The sequence below is a fragment of the Anastrepha ludens genome, chromosome 5 (assembly GCF_028408465.1).
Source record: "Anastrepha ludens isolate Willacy chromosome 5, idAnaLude1.1, whole genome shotgun sequence".
NCBI lineage: Eukaryota > Metazoa > Arthropoda > Insecta > Diptera > Tephritidae > Anastrepha > Anastrepha ludens.
In genome coordinates this window covers 9,765,351-9,780,112 of record NC_071501.1, presented here as the reverse complement: position 1 = coordinate 9,780,112, position 14,762 = coordinate 9,765,351, and the positions used below count along the sequence as shown (strand labels likewise).

Genomic DNA, 14,762 nt, shown 5'->3' with positions numbered 1-14,762 from the left:
GCCAGTTTGGAAAAACAAAAATACCAAATAGCTAAGCAGCTGCTGGTAGCGCAATTAGATGTATGTAGCTGGCGGCTATAACTTTTTACAGTTATACCAACAAGCCTCCCTCTGCGGTTTTTGTTTTGCTTTTGCCTATTTATTTATTATTCTATGTAAATGCAAGTGTTGTTCCAATGAGAGCGACAAATGAAACATTATCATTTCCGCAGATTTGTTTGTTTTAAACGAAATTTTTTTTAGTTGGGCTGCTTGAAGCTTTTACGTAAAGAGAGCGCATGAATTAAACGCCTCAGCTAGAAGAGAATTTGCCTGCAATTAGTCAGCTTACTATTTAATATATTTCGCGAGTATGCGCCAGTTAAATATTTAATATATTACGATGAAGTCGCCGATTGTAAGAACTTTATTTAGTTTTATTTTCAATATTTAGAAATGGAACTTACCTCAACACTTGAACGAAAAAAAATTGTCAAAAATCAATCTGATTTTTAAGCGACTTCAGATTTGCTCTAAAATACTTATGCATGCGAGGGTGGTTCAATAAGTGCCCGTGTTTGATGATAGAGGGCGTTGCTGAGAGAAATTTCTATTAGCATCGTGTGCAGCCATCTATCAAACGACGGCAAAACATATTTCAGTCTGACTGATAGGTTAGCTAGGGTTAGCTTTGGAAGCTCGAATAGAATAAGACGTGTTTCCTGATTTTCGCCGAGATGGAAAAATAGCAGTACTGTTCGGTAATTTTTTTTTTGATAAAAAGATAAAAGCGAAGTTGGATGCTACCTATGGGGGACGCTTCGCCATCTATGACCACAGTTAGATATTGGCTCAATAAATTTAAACGTGAACGATTTCTTCGATTTCATTATTTTAGCGAATGCGGTAGCTGCCATCTATTCAAAGCCCAACGAATTAGATGGATTGGGCACGTACTGCGCATGCCGAAAGAGCGAAATGCTAGGAAAGCTTTTATTTTAACACCAATTGGAGGAAGAAAAAGAGGACGCCCACGAAAGCGATGGTTAGATGACGTCGAATCAGATCTTAAGCAAATGAACGTACACAACTGGAGAGATGTAGCCATGGATAGAATATAGTGGAGAAAAATTGTTGATGAAGCTATGGTCCACCACGGACTGTGAGGCTAAGAAGAAGAAGAAGAAATTTAAACGTGAGCGAACATCCATTTCCGATGAGAAGGGACCAAGACTCCCGGCAGACGTCCACGACATGATTCTCGCTTATCGACAAATGAAAGTGCGCGAAGTAACAGAGACCATAGGGGTGTCGACCGGAATGGCAATTAATATTTTACATGATAAGTTGGCGATGAAAAAATTATCGGTCCGATGGGTGCCGCGATTGCTCACGGTGAAGAACTAGCGGATGCGGCTTTTAACTTCGAAACAGTGTTTGCAGCAATTTAAGTGAGATGCGAAGGGATTGTTGCGTCGAGTTGATTAAACCTGGATTCATCATTACATACCAGAAACTAAGCAATAATCAAAACAATGAATTTCTTCCGGTTTTGGGATGCGAACGTCGTCATTCTCATAGATTTTTTAGAAAAAGGAAGGACGATCAGTGGGCAATACTGCAGAGAGTTATTGGACCGCTTGTACAAAATATTGAAGAAGACACAGCCGCATTTGGCGAAAAAGAAGATACTGTTTCACCACCATAACACACCAGCACTTTCACCTGGAGCTGTCGACAATGACGCGCGAGAAAAAGTTTTAGTTCAAGCACGGAAGTCATCACCGAGACAGAGGCGTGATTTGGAGGGTTCAACAATTGCTATTTTTTTGAGGGGTTAAAAAATGAGCGAAGCGTTGGGGGAAGTGCATCTTTCTAAAAGGGAACTTTTTTGAAAAAAAAAAATTTTTTTTTTTCTAACCCGGGTACTCATTGAACTTCCCTTGTACATACGTATCTAGGAGACACACATCATGAATTAGCTAATGAAATTCGCCACACTTCAGACTTCCCAGTTGTTTTTTTTTGCATACATATATCAACTAGCGACTAAAAAGTACATAGAAAAATATATCTCAATTCGGCACAATTTTGTCTTGTACACTTTTCATTAAAACCGGCTATAAATGGCTAACTAAATAACCACAAACTAACTCGACGGTAATTACCAAGCCACAAAATGAGGCAACAACAAATGTAAATTTTATATGTACTACTTACATATGTACGCATGTAAAGCAGACAATAATGCTGCCTATTTGAAGACCAACCCCTCTGCCGGTGGGAAAGCAAATCACGCACTCTGCACAAAACTTAAATGTCAAAAGTTTTTACCACAATTTCCGACTCAAAACATAAATAAAAAATAAAAACAAAATCAGAGAGAAAAATTTGTGGCGCTGCTAAACCAACCGTGAAAATATATATTGTTTTTTTTTTTTGTTTTGCTTGTTGTAGCTTTCATTGGCTACGTACCTACATAGATACTTAATCGCGACTATTTCGAAAAGCCTCATGGAGAAATGGGTGTATAGGGAAATATTTGACTGCCAGTCCGTTTGTGCGGCCGTCAATGTGTTGCACGCCAACTTGTCACAAATTGCAGGTAACACAAAATCAAAAACAGCTATGAACATGACAACAACAAATGTTTTAAGAAATGGCATGACAGTCATTGAGGTTAACCCTTCCACTCGTCGCACGTCAATGCATTTTTGTGCGGGTGGTTGGCTGACGGTAGTTGAATGGCTAGGGGTAACGAAATGCGACTGTAAAAGACAAATGATTGCGTGCGACTGACTTGCATTGAGTTAGCTGATTTTGTTGTACTTTTCTGAAATATGCTTGTGTGGATGTTGGTACGCGTCAAGCGGTAGGAAGTAAAATTAATGAGCGCGGGCGAACGATTTTTAACCCTTTTTTACGTGCGAAGGTGCATAAGAGGTAAAAATGCATAGCCAGTGTATGTTTGTGTGTTGGCTGTTCGTTTTTTGTTCGACCAACGAAGGGCATGAATTGAAGCGGTGGAGTGCGGTGAAGAGAAAAGTCAAAGTTTGTGGTTTATTTATGCGAAAAAACCGGAAAAGTGATATATGAACGCATGGAATGGAGAAAAGTGGAAGGCAAGAAATAGAAAAGAGGTATACAAAGTAAGAAAAAAAAATGAAATGATAGAAATAAAATAATAAGAATATAGCAAAATAAATTGTGTAAAATAAAAAAAAAAATAATAAAAAAAAAAAATAAAAATAAAAAAAAAAAATAAAAATAATAAAAAAAAAAAATAATAAAAAGAAAATAAAAAAATTAAGAAAAATAAAATAAATTAAATTAAATCAAATTAAAATCAAATAATATGAACAGGTTGAACTGTTCACTGAACTGAGGGAACTTGACGCTATTTAAGACCAGGAAAAAATGCTTAATAGCCGATAGCCCTGGTAGCTAGTGCTGTAAATATGTTACTTTATAATTTTAATTATAATTTAATAAATAAATAATAATAATAATAATAAGCTCCATAGATCGGATATGAAATTCCAATTATACAGGGTGGGCCAAACAAGACCTACTAATGACTAAAAACTACTGCTTTGGAGTATGCGCAGTTGCTCAATCTTGTTGAAACCACAAATTAGGATACTGCTCCGCCATTGGAAAAAGTTGTCAATCAAAGTTCTGTAAGAAGCTTCTAAAATCGATTTCGGCGTTTCATCCTCATTACCTCATTAAGTTATGTGCAGAATCCTTTTGCATTCTGCTCTTCAAAAATGGAAATACGCAATATAATCCAATAAATCTGAGTTCCCACTTACACGGTCGCGAGTTACACTGAATCAATTAATCGTGTAACTCGAGGGACACCTGTACTTGGCACTCACAGCCTTTATTGGGTGTTTCGACGAGCCGCTCTTCATATTCGTAGGGTGTGTCTTGATGGGTTTCCACAAATTGAGGTATCTCCACTTTTATGACGCCTCCAAACGCCAGATGATTTTTTATGGAGATCCTTTTTGTGGCAGAAATACAGTCGGAGCTTTCCCATTGCTTGCCGAAGGGCGACTACTTCAGAGAAAACCGTTTCTGTCAATTGGTGTTTTATGCTCGAGGTTTACAATGTAGGCCTTACCAATTTGGCTATGGTGACAGCCTAGTTCCGGTTAGCCTAGATAAATTTTGTCACGCAATAATTATTAGTCTACACGTAGCTTAATTTAAATAAATAGAGACAAACAAAATGATGGAATATGCAGTACTCGTATTATTTGTATACTCTGAAACTTCTTGAAATATTTGGCCCGCAAATGTTACATAAAACAATTTGACAACTTGAGAGGACTTCATGAGTAACCGTTGCTTAATAATATTCTGAAGTCAAATGTAGTAGTTTGGTTAAGTGGAGACACGTTAAGATAAGTTAAGTTTAGTTAAACCACTTTAGGCTAAGTTAAATTTGGTTAAGCCAAGTTATGTTAATTTAAGTTAAATCAAATTATGTTAAGTGAAGTCAACTTAAATTAAGTTAAACTAAGTAAGTTAAGTTTATTAGTATTTATTGAAGTACTTATGGTTAAGTTAAGTTGAGACAAGTTATGTTAAATTAAGTAAAGTCAAATTATGTTAAGTTAAGAGAAGTAAAATTATGTTAAGTTGAAGTAAGTAAGTTAAGTTAATTTAGTTATGTTAAGTTAAGTTAAATTACGTTAAGTTAAGTTATGCTAAGTTATCTTGAGTTAAATAAAGTTAAGTTATGCTTTGTTAAATTAATCTAACCAAAGTTCAGCTAAGTTAAGTCAAGTTAAATTAAATTAGGGTTAAGTTAAGTTGAGACAAGTTATGTTGAATTACGTGAAGCCAAATTATGTTAAGTTAAGTGAAGTCAAATTATGTTAAGTTAAACTAAGTAAGTTAAGTTAATTTAGTTAGGTTATGTTAAGTTAAATTAAGTTATATTAAGTTATCTTAAGTTAAATTAAGTTATCTTAAGTTCAGTTAAATTATGTTTTGTTAAATTAATCTAACCTAAGTTCTACTAAGTTAAGTCAAGTTAAATTAAATTAAGTGAAGTATCATACTTAAGGTTAAGTTAAGTTGAGACTAGTAAAGATGAGTCAAATTAGTTATGTTGAATTAAATTAAGTCAAGTTATGTTAAGTTAAACTAAGTAATGTAAGTTTATTTAACTAAGTTAAGTTCAGTTATGCTAAGTTGAGCAAAGTTAAGTTATGTTTAGTTAAATTATTCTAAATTAAGTTATTTATGTTTATCGGAATCAGTTTAAGCTGAGTTCAACTATGCTAAGTAAAGTTAAGTTATGTGTAGTTAAATTAAGTTAAGATAAGATGAGTTAAGTAACATCTAAACTAACTGTTCCCCTGTTTCTTTATGTTTTCCATTTATTTTGTTATTTTTTCATTTTCTTTTTATTTAATGTTTTTTTTTTGTTTTTTTTTTTCTATTCATTTATTCATATGAAACATAATCAGCAGCTGTGGCTATTGGCTTTTACTTTGTCATCGCAAATGCCTAACATGAAACACCGTAAATGAGTCCTTCAAGTGAATAATTGCTGCTTATACTCCTCATACATCTTCTGCCAATAAATTCACTACACTGCGTTTCAACCACAACCATCCATCATCAACCTCATTCTTGTTAAACTGCACACAAATAAAAACCAAAAAGTTTATCAACCAATTGATTGACATTTTTTATTAAAAAGAAAATTGTAATAATTTTTTACAAGCCACTTATTTGAATGGGAGTTGCAAGCAACCTGAAAGCACCAGGCAATTTGGGTGCAGCACAACATAGGAAGGATGCATGCACAACAACAACAACAGCAACGGCAATCGCAATTGCAATGAAGCGGCTACAATTGCGGCTGGCAACAACAGCTGCTGCAACACGACCAGCAACAGCTGTAAAGAGCAGACTACGTGACGCGAACTGCCGCCTCGTAAAATGCAACACAATGCCAAAACGAAAAAACAAAACAAAAACAAGAGCAAATCATTCATTTATTACGCCATTCAAGCGAGCTATCAGCCACAGCCACTAGCCTAACGATACCTGCAACCATTTACCGCTACTTGCACGTTGGCGCGCACATTTAACTTAACGAGTTAGTCAGTCAGTCAAATTGACAGCCGTTTTTGATGGCCCGATGTTTTACTATTTTATTGACGTATCTATGTGTGCATGCATGTATGTGAGTAGGCTGGTACGTTTTTATATGTGCAGCAACTCATAGCTGCGTTTGCCCATGGCTCCGCATGTCGAATGCGCCTGTAGTACAAGTCATTATTATGACAACGACAACTTCGACTCCGTCTCCGACTCCATCGACGACCGCAACTGCACACATACAAATACGCGCACATAGGGAGGTATTTTCTTTTGTTAAAAGCAGCAATGAAAAGCCAACAAGTTGCAGTTTATGTGCGCTAATGCGCATGCGCAGCACGAATCGAGCGTATAGCCGTCAGTCAGTCAGTCAGTCATGTTGGCAGGCAGGCTGCGCCACCTCCTTTGACATTTGATGTTGGCGTTGAAGCGACAACAATCGGCTTTCGAGGAAGGGGTGTTGGGAGATGCACTCAAACCTACAACACAACTCATAAATTTACAATAAAAAGTGACAACAGCATTAATGTTGTTTTTTTGTTTTTGTAATTTTATTTACCTTGTCAAATGGCATTTAGGTGCAGGTATTTTTTTTTTTTTAATTTTTCTTTTTAATTGTGCAATGAAGGTATAAAAGTATTTGCTTACAATTTCGCCGTTTTCTCAATTGTATGATTTTGACATTTTTGCAGTGAAAACACCGATAAAGTGACGGTAAATAATGACAAAGCGTGAAGACTAGCCGTTGTGCAGTAAAATCTTTAAATATTAAATCGTTTTTTGTTTGTTTTGATTGTTCAACGTGACATTTGGCTGTTTTCATTTAAGGTTTAATTGATCATTAACCCTCTAATGTCTAAAGTTAAACCGTTGCAAATTAAGACTTCGTAATTTTTTTGGGTAATTTTAGCACGAGAAGCAGGAACTTGAAACCGGAATTGAGATATTTGTTATCTGTAGCTTATAGGTCAAGTGAGATAATTAGAAGGATGCCACATGTAACCTTAAAAATTTGTATTGAATTATTAATATTTAAGCCTTTATTGTGGCAGTAAAAGGATTATGAATGCGATACGTTTATATAACTTTTTCAAGATCTTCTCTATAATAAGGCAGAAGTTCACTGAGGTTTTTTTCTCGATGTCTTGCGCCAGTCTACCGACAGTAGCTGCGCTATCTTCTATCTAGAGAGATAGATAAATACTTCCTGCGGTTTGCACTTCCCCTAATGGTCTTTTGTGTTGTCTACTCATCACAGTACATCATCCAGACCCAGTTCCCTTATTAAACTCGGGATAGTGCTGGGTTGGATTGAGCGAATGTGCCTTTCTTCTGGCTGCAGTTGTCATTCTATCTGAGTGATATAAAATTTTTGTAAGTTTGTTTTTGTAGAAATACAGAATAAGAAGGTCTTCCTCTTGCTCTACTACCAACAGCTGGTGCCGCATCGAATACTTTGAGAACCGACAGTCAGCGTTTCTACGACAGTCGGTTCTACGTTACCGGAACGACCCCGATTTATACCCGGTCAAGGACTGTCACTCCAGCAGCATTCCCCGTATGTAAGTATGGGGGATGTTTATGCTGCTACAACAACACCAACAACCGCCTCGAATACTTTGGGAGCCGGAGCGTTTGTATCCATTTGAATGACATAAACCAGCTAACGCAGCTGGTGGATCTTTGTAAAAAAAAAACAGTATTTTGAGGATCAGAGGGGTAAATTACGCTAATTAAATTTTTTTGTCTGAAACTACAATATATAACCCTAAAACTATATCTGGAGTAGACTGTTTTTGTAGTACACAGTTGTAGTCCCGCTCGTCTCATTTTTTTGTTTTTGCGCAGTGGTTCAAAGTTTTCAAAGTTTAGTCATAAACATTTTTTATTACGTGTAAACAGTTTTGTAAGTCGATTTTCGATAGAAATATGGTCAATATTTTAGAATCGAACTTTGCGAGCATCGTTTTTGTGGAACATCTTAACCCTCTTAACTACTCTTTTTACGGGTCAACTTGACCCACTTTTTTAAGAAAACTCCACAAATTAAGTTTAAATAATACAATTGGGCGGGCGTTAAAATGTTCTACGAAAATATGTGTTGCAAAATTTCAGTGACGGTTGCCGAAGCCATAAAATGCGTCAGTGTGAGTCTGCTTAACTGAATTAACAGAAATACTCAGCATTTGAATTAACAGAAATACTCAGCCATTCGGCACCATAGGGCCTCGACAAGTCTTGTCTTGCACTGATTTTGTTAATCTATTTGATTCTTGACTGGGTAGGTGATTAGCCTGCCGGTACCAGTCCTAAGTAGTGGGAATGCCCACCTCTCGTTGCTAAGGAACAACGGCATCTTACTGCTTGAAGCGCCATCTGTGTGTAACATTTTTTTGGCAGAAGGATCGCACAGATGGTTGAGGACTTTGCTAAATTTAAAAACTGTGTCTTTTTTCTTCGTTTTTTGCTTGTTTTAGCAGCCACAATGCAAGTGATGCGCGCTGAGTTTTGTGCGAAAGGAAGGATGGGAAGGATAAAGTTCTTGGGGTTGAGAAATGAAATTTTTTTTTTTGTTTTTTTTTATACATAGAAACTAGGAAAGTAGATCACAACCTCTGGAATGGCAGGCTAATGCACTTACGCTAGTCTCCCGAGTTCCCGAGCTCCCGCTCAATTCTTCGCAATTATTTAGACCAAATTATTTGGGCATTTTATGTCATCTTCGTAAGGCACTTGTGCGTTTCTTCTGTACAGAGTGTTAAAAAGAATAAATCTTATCCCATTTAAGTCCCCACACTAAACTTTCTATAATAATATACTAATTTCTGTAATAATAATCAATCGAATCAATCTTCAATTCTTTTAATGAAATTTTCTTGTAATGCAATTTTTTCTTTTTCTCCCTTTTCAGCTCTTCGCCACACAAATCGCAAATGTACGCGTGTCCGGTAAAATTAGAAAGAAAAAAAAACTGAACTATTAACTCCATACCCTTAAGGATCTTTAATAAATTTTCAATAAATATTGGAAAATGTTGGATCGTTGCGAAATGCCGGTAAGTAGAATTTCCAAATTGTCAAAAATTGTTTTATGAAGCGTAACAGAATATTGAGCAGGTTAGGCTAGGTTAGATAGTGATGGTTGCCCAGAGAGTGGGCCCACTTGGACGAAAGAAGTTGGGTTCATCCTTTGTGATACCATTGCAAGAGGGCAAAAAGAGGTGAAGGAAAACACGATTGGACGAAAAGGAGAGCGGTGGGGAGGGTTGAGTATTTGTGGTCTATGAACGGTGACAAATTTGCGGTTGTGTTAGCCTCTTAATGCTGCTGATGAAGTTCATCAGATTTTTGATATCAAGACCTGCTAAATCAGCAGACGCAGAAGGGAAGTGGGAACCAAGATGTTTGAATCTTAGTCCCGCGAAGGCTGGGCAGCTAAGGAGCAGGTGCTGAGATGATCTCACCTCATCCTCCATACAGCTTAGGTAAAAAAGGACTCGAAGTAATTCCGAGTGTCACGGCATGTATACCCCGCGGACAGTGCGCCGTGAGGATGCCCACGAAATTTGAGAGATGAGATTTTGTCATCCTCTGAATGTTTCTCGAACGCCTCCTATCAAAACGTGGCCAAAAGGACTGCGCGATCTTACAAGTTCTTGTACTTGCCCAGCGCTCGCTGAGTTGGTGCAAAGCCCGTCCTTCCAGGAGTAGAGCGCAGGTTGTCAAGGGGATCCCTATCATCTCTTTTCGCGGGCACACTACCTCACAGGTCCCTTGCCTGGCCCGCTCATCGGCTTCGCAGTTTCCAGGAATGTCACTGTGACCAGGTACCCAAATTATCTACATATCGAAGAATTCTGCTCCAATCGAGAGAGAGTCCAGACATTCCCTGACCATATGCACCATAATAGAGCCTAGGGCCCTAATTGCCGCTTGGGTATCGGAGTAAATATTTGAATACTGAGCAACTACAATATATTAATTTTAAATACAGGGTGGTCCATCCATATTTTACATAAGAACATTTTTTGACATAGGAACTATGAACTATGCCAGGTGGCGCTGGTATCGAAATATTTCTAAAAATGTTATTTACGGATTTTACAGGCTCCTTCTATTCGCCACTTAAAAAAAAAAACTAAGCCAGGTGGTGCAGGCATCGAAAAATATATTTTTTTTTAATTCACCGGCTAGGTGTCGGTCGTATGAGAATGTTTTGCCAATCCGTACTTGCCTGAGAAATCCTATATCTACTGAATACTGAAGGGGAATTTCGAAAATCTTATTTCTGTAGAATTTTATACTCTTTCTGTGGGGCTTAATTAGAATTTCTAGAAACACTCTTTAGTATGCAGTATAGTATATCTTATTGAATTTTAATGCATACGAAAGTATGAATAAAAAGAGCATCGCCGTCAAGGAAAACAGTAATAAAAAGAAAGTCCGTTTATCACCCGGACAAACGCAGTGACTCTAGGACCCCAGCAACGGCATAAATTACCGCAAGGCAATACCAATAAATCCGACGCCGGAATGGATAGCCCTTTATAGTACGCACAAGCACTAGCCAGGAAACGGAAATAAGCGCCAAAAAGTAGGCACCAAAAACAGCGCCAAAAATATTTGGACCAAAAACGCCCCAAACAGTAGGCACCAAGGAAATATAACGCCAACAAGTAGGCACCAAAAATATATTTCCTACAAGTTTGCACCAACAAACCAGCTCCAAAAAGTAGGCAGTGTTATTTCTCACTAGAAATTAGCAACCTCTAAGATAAACTCACGAAAACTAGCCTAAAGTGTATCTAAGATGTATATAAGGTATAGCTCTCTCTCTCTCTCCTTTTCTTCTACGTTATATCTGTTTTTCTCTCTCGCGGAACGAAAATGTCCAAAACGTTGCATGGCCTTGAAATTTTACTCTCCACTCTCGCTCGTCCATGGACGCCTAAGAAGTTTCACTTCAAAAAATCAACGATATTTTTTAGCAATTTATTATACCAAAATTAAATGTTGTGCAAAACTGCACACTCAAACTCTAAATTACTAAAAACTGTAACTGAAAATTGTGGAGTTGGAATGAAAAGTTCGCTGAAACTTTTCTAGAACTGAATTTTTCTTTATAAAATTTTACAATTGTCTTTTACGGTGCCTCCTAGGCACTGAGCGTAGTAGCCCCACGCTGTGGGCAACCATTCTAACCTAACCTAGGCAATGAGCTGCGCTTTAACACAAAAATAATGAACATAAAAAAAAATAGAAAACTATTAAAACTAGCCAAAACTGGTCCAATTGTAGAGTTGCAATTGTTAGGCCGTAAAGTGCAAATGGTAATCTAACAGAATTTGCTTGTGATAAGCTCACAAAGCGGCGCAAAAAGTATCTATAACTACTTACACTGCGTAGACAAAATTAGTTCTTCTTTTAATACGAATTCTTTCCTATTATTTACAAAAATGTTATATGTATGAAAATTTAAAATTATTTAAATTAATTTAATTTAAATGAAGAAAATTCTCCTTTAATAACTTGTCACTGCTGCGCATATTAGCATCCGTACTACTTTTCGAAGCGCCTAAATGCATGCATCTCAATTTCTCTGTTCGTAAGATTTACTTGTACAAACACATTCACTCACACTCTCACTCACTGTTTCGCTCTCTCTGTCTCTCTCTCTTTGCAGATTCAAATAGACAACGATAAATTACGGCGCGTGAGCGCTGTTGTCGATCGCGACAATCGTCTCTCGAATTCACGCATCGATCTGCCCAATGTGTGCAATGGGGGCGTTGGTGGTGGTGGTGTTATTGGTGGCAATGGTATAGCGCGCGGCGCATCGCGCTCTGGCCGTTGCCTTGATGTGCACAACAACCATTTGAACAGTCACAGTCACAACCATCATAATGGCCATCGTCAGCGCAGCCCGACCAGCGGCAACAACAATAACAATAGCAACAGCAACAGCAACAATAATAGCAACAGCAACACCAATACAAATAACAAAAACCAACAACAACAGACAACTATTGCCAATAAACAAATTAACAGCAGCAGCAACAACAACAAAAACAATGGTCACAATAACAACAATAGTAACAATAATATTGGCTCACCAGTATCATCGACAACGATCTCATCGCATGGCAACAGCTCGACAAGCGGCGGCGAGCGGGGCTCATCGACCAAATCGAATAGCAGCAGCGGCAGTGGCAGCAGTGACAATATGAAATGCATTACGCCGATGACGCCGTCAGGTGGGTGAAACAAAGATACAAAAAAGGAATACAAAACAAGAAAATGAAAAAAACCAAACGCTTACTTAAGTAATGCAAATAGATGTGTGTGTGTGGGCGTTTGTATGTGGACAGTTTGCTAGAATTTGCCCTTCAGTTGCTTATGTGTGTTTGTTTTGTGTTAACGGTATTCATTCAAGTTCAGCTAACCATATTTGCGCTATGCACTGAGGCAATTTGCGCTCGAGGCTTATTTGCTTTACAATTTCAATTTCTACGCTTCAATCCTCGCAGCCGTCCGCAGTTGTGCTGGAGTGACGCTTCACTTTTGGTCTCATTCAATGGTAGGACAGTAACGACAGCCGGTACACTTTTACTCAAGCTTTTATTTTATTTTTCTTTCTCAACTTGGTGTTTGTGGTAAAATTATACGCGTCACTGTCATTCAATAACCCCGACGGTCGGGTGCGTGCGCAAGTGTGTGCTTCAGCTGCGCGTCGTTGATAATTAAATTTAAAATAATTATATTAAGGTCAAGGATAACTGCGGCTAGAGAAATTGCAAGCAAATGGCAAAAGAAGGCAAGAAAAAAAAAACGGAATACACCAAGCGAAATGTGAAAATAAATTAAATAAGTAGGGGAGCTCAGCTTTACTAGCCATTTTCATACCCAGCTAGCAATAAAATTAAGAACGAATTTCTTATAAAAATAATAATTGGCGTTTGCACCGCACGTTGGGTGTTTGGCTGAGCTCTTCCTCCTGTTTGTGGTGTGCATCTTAATTTTTTTTTTTCAAAAATAGAGGAACCCACAGTTTCAGGCCTACTCCAGATGGTTTTTTTTGGGGGAGCTTTTTCATGGCATAAATTCGCTCGGAGGTTTGCAATTATCTGCTGAGACGTAACCGCTATTAGAAAAAAACTTTTTCAATTTTTTTTGAGTTTCATGCCCGTCGTAATAGGTTAGAAAGTTTAAAGTTTTGAAAAATTTCATACAAAGTTTTAAACTTTGCGTTATATGATTTTTGTTGTAGTATAAACCATGTCTTTATAAAAAGATACAGGCGGGCTTTCAATTTTGTAACAGAGTGTATGTAAAAAGAACTCGTTGTTGTTGTGGTAGCAGCATAAACATTCCCCATAAATGTACGGCGAATGCTGCTGGAGTGACAGTCCTTGGCCGAATATATATCCGGATCGTTCCAGTAACGTAGAACCGACTGTCGTGGAAACGAAAAAAAGTCGTAGGATATGTAGGTGAAGGATTTGTTTGTGGGTCGCCAAGAGAGAACTGGGCGCATGTCCTATGCGAATGCCCGTTGTACTCAGACATTAGGAATCTTGCGAGTATGAGGACTAGTTGGAACAATGGACGATATGATGTGAAGGGTGTAGTCTTCACCCGTCGGAATGTCGTATTGTTAAGTCAGTATGCGCGTGAAGTATTCAGACGTCGATAGAATTTTTAGACATTCATTTGATTAGCTGGACCTTGTGTGTGCTTTTATGAGATTTAGGGTATGTCCACTAGTTCCCTGAGGGAGTATCGCGGTGGTTGTGGTTTAACACCCAAATGCGGGCAGAGCATCTTCGACTCGGTGTGGAGTTGCATTACAACCGGCTGCCGGACCCATAGTACGGCAGAGATTTAGATAGGCCTCGAACACCACCCAAATGGTGAGTGCGTTCATTTCACACTGCCAATTGGTATCGTAAATCCTTTTTTTTTTTTTTGGGTGCTAATCAACGCTTAGATTTGATCCGTTGTGCTTTTGAGCCTCGTGGAGTCACACTGTTGCCGGCCGGTACTCACGTTAAAAACACCGCACGCTGTCGTGCGAACAGCTAATGTCTATCCTCCTCAGTCGTAGTTAAAATATGGGAGCCAACATGACTGCATCTTTATCCCACGAAAGCAGGGCTACTACGACATAGATACTAAAATGATTTGACTGCAAAAAGCGCTTGTAATTATTTGTAATCCCTTCGCATGGTTACCCATTCGGTCGGGTACTGAGAAAGATCCCCTATCCTCCATTGAAAGTTGCGATTTTGTTAGCGTTAGCAGCCCCTTCGAGTGGTTTCAGTGCACGAGGGGTTACAAGATCTTGTATGCAAATATTTTTACCCAGCATTCGCTGAACTGATTCCGAGTCAAGAGCCTGACACAGAGATAAAGCTAAAAAGTTTGCTGTTACACTTGAATCCCACGAAATAGATCTGATTAAAACAAAAAAAAAAAACATCAACAACGCATCATGCGAGAACAGTGGCAGTAGTACGCTGGCCCCTTATTGAGATTATTTCCGTAGAAATGCTCACCCACTTACACAACAACAACGACAACAAGAGCAGACTACAGGTAGCCAAAGTGAACCAACCATAACCTCAAAGACAAAATACCTCACGGGTTCCCTGCCTAGTC

At 38.1% G+C, this 14,762-nt stretch overlaps 1 protein-coding gene across 3 annotated transcripts in view; it reads left to right on the top strand.

Annotated features, from left to right (window-relative positions):
- Window positions 1-14,762, top strand: part of LOC128864533 (dual specificity tyrosine-phosphorylation-regulated kinase 2) — a 279,974-nt gene that overhangs the window by 183,034 nt on the left and 82,178 nt on the right. For all 3 annotated transcript variants that reach the window (XM_054104235.1, XM_054104236.1, XM_054104237.1), the window contains 2 exons: window positions 9,017-9,160; window positions 11,788-12,358. In XM_054104235.1, coding sequence (XP_053960210.1) covers window positions 9,137-9,160; window positions 11,788-12,358 — 595 coding nt within the window. In that variant the 5' untranslated portion in view covers window positions 9,017-9,136. The remainder of the gene's footprint in view (window positions 1-9,016; window positions 9,161-11,787; window positions 12,359-14,762) is intronic.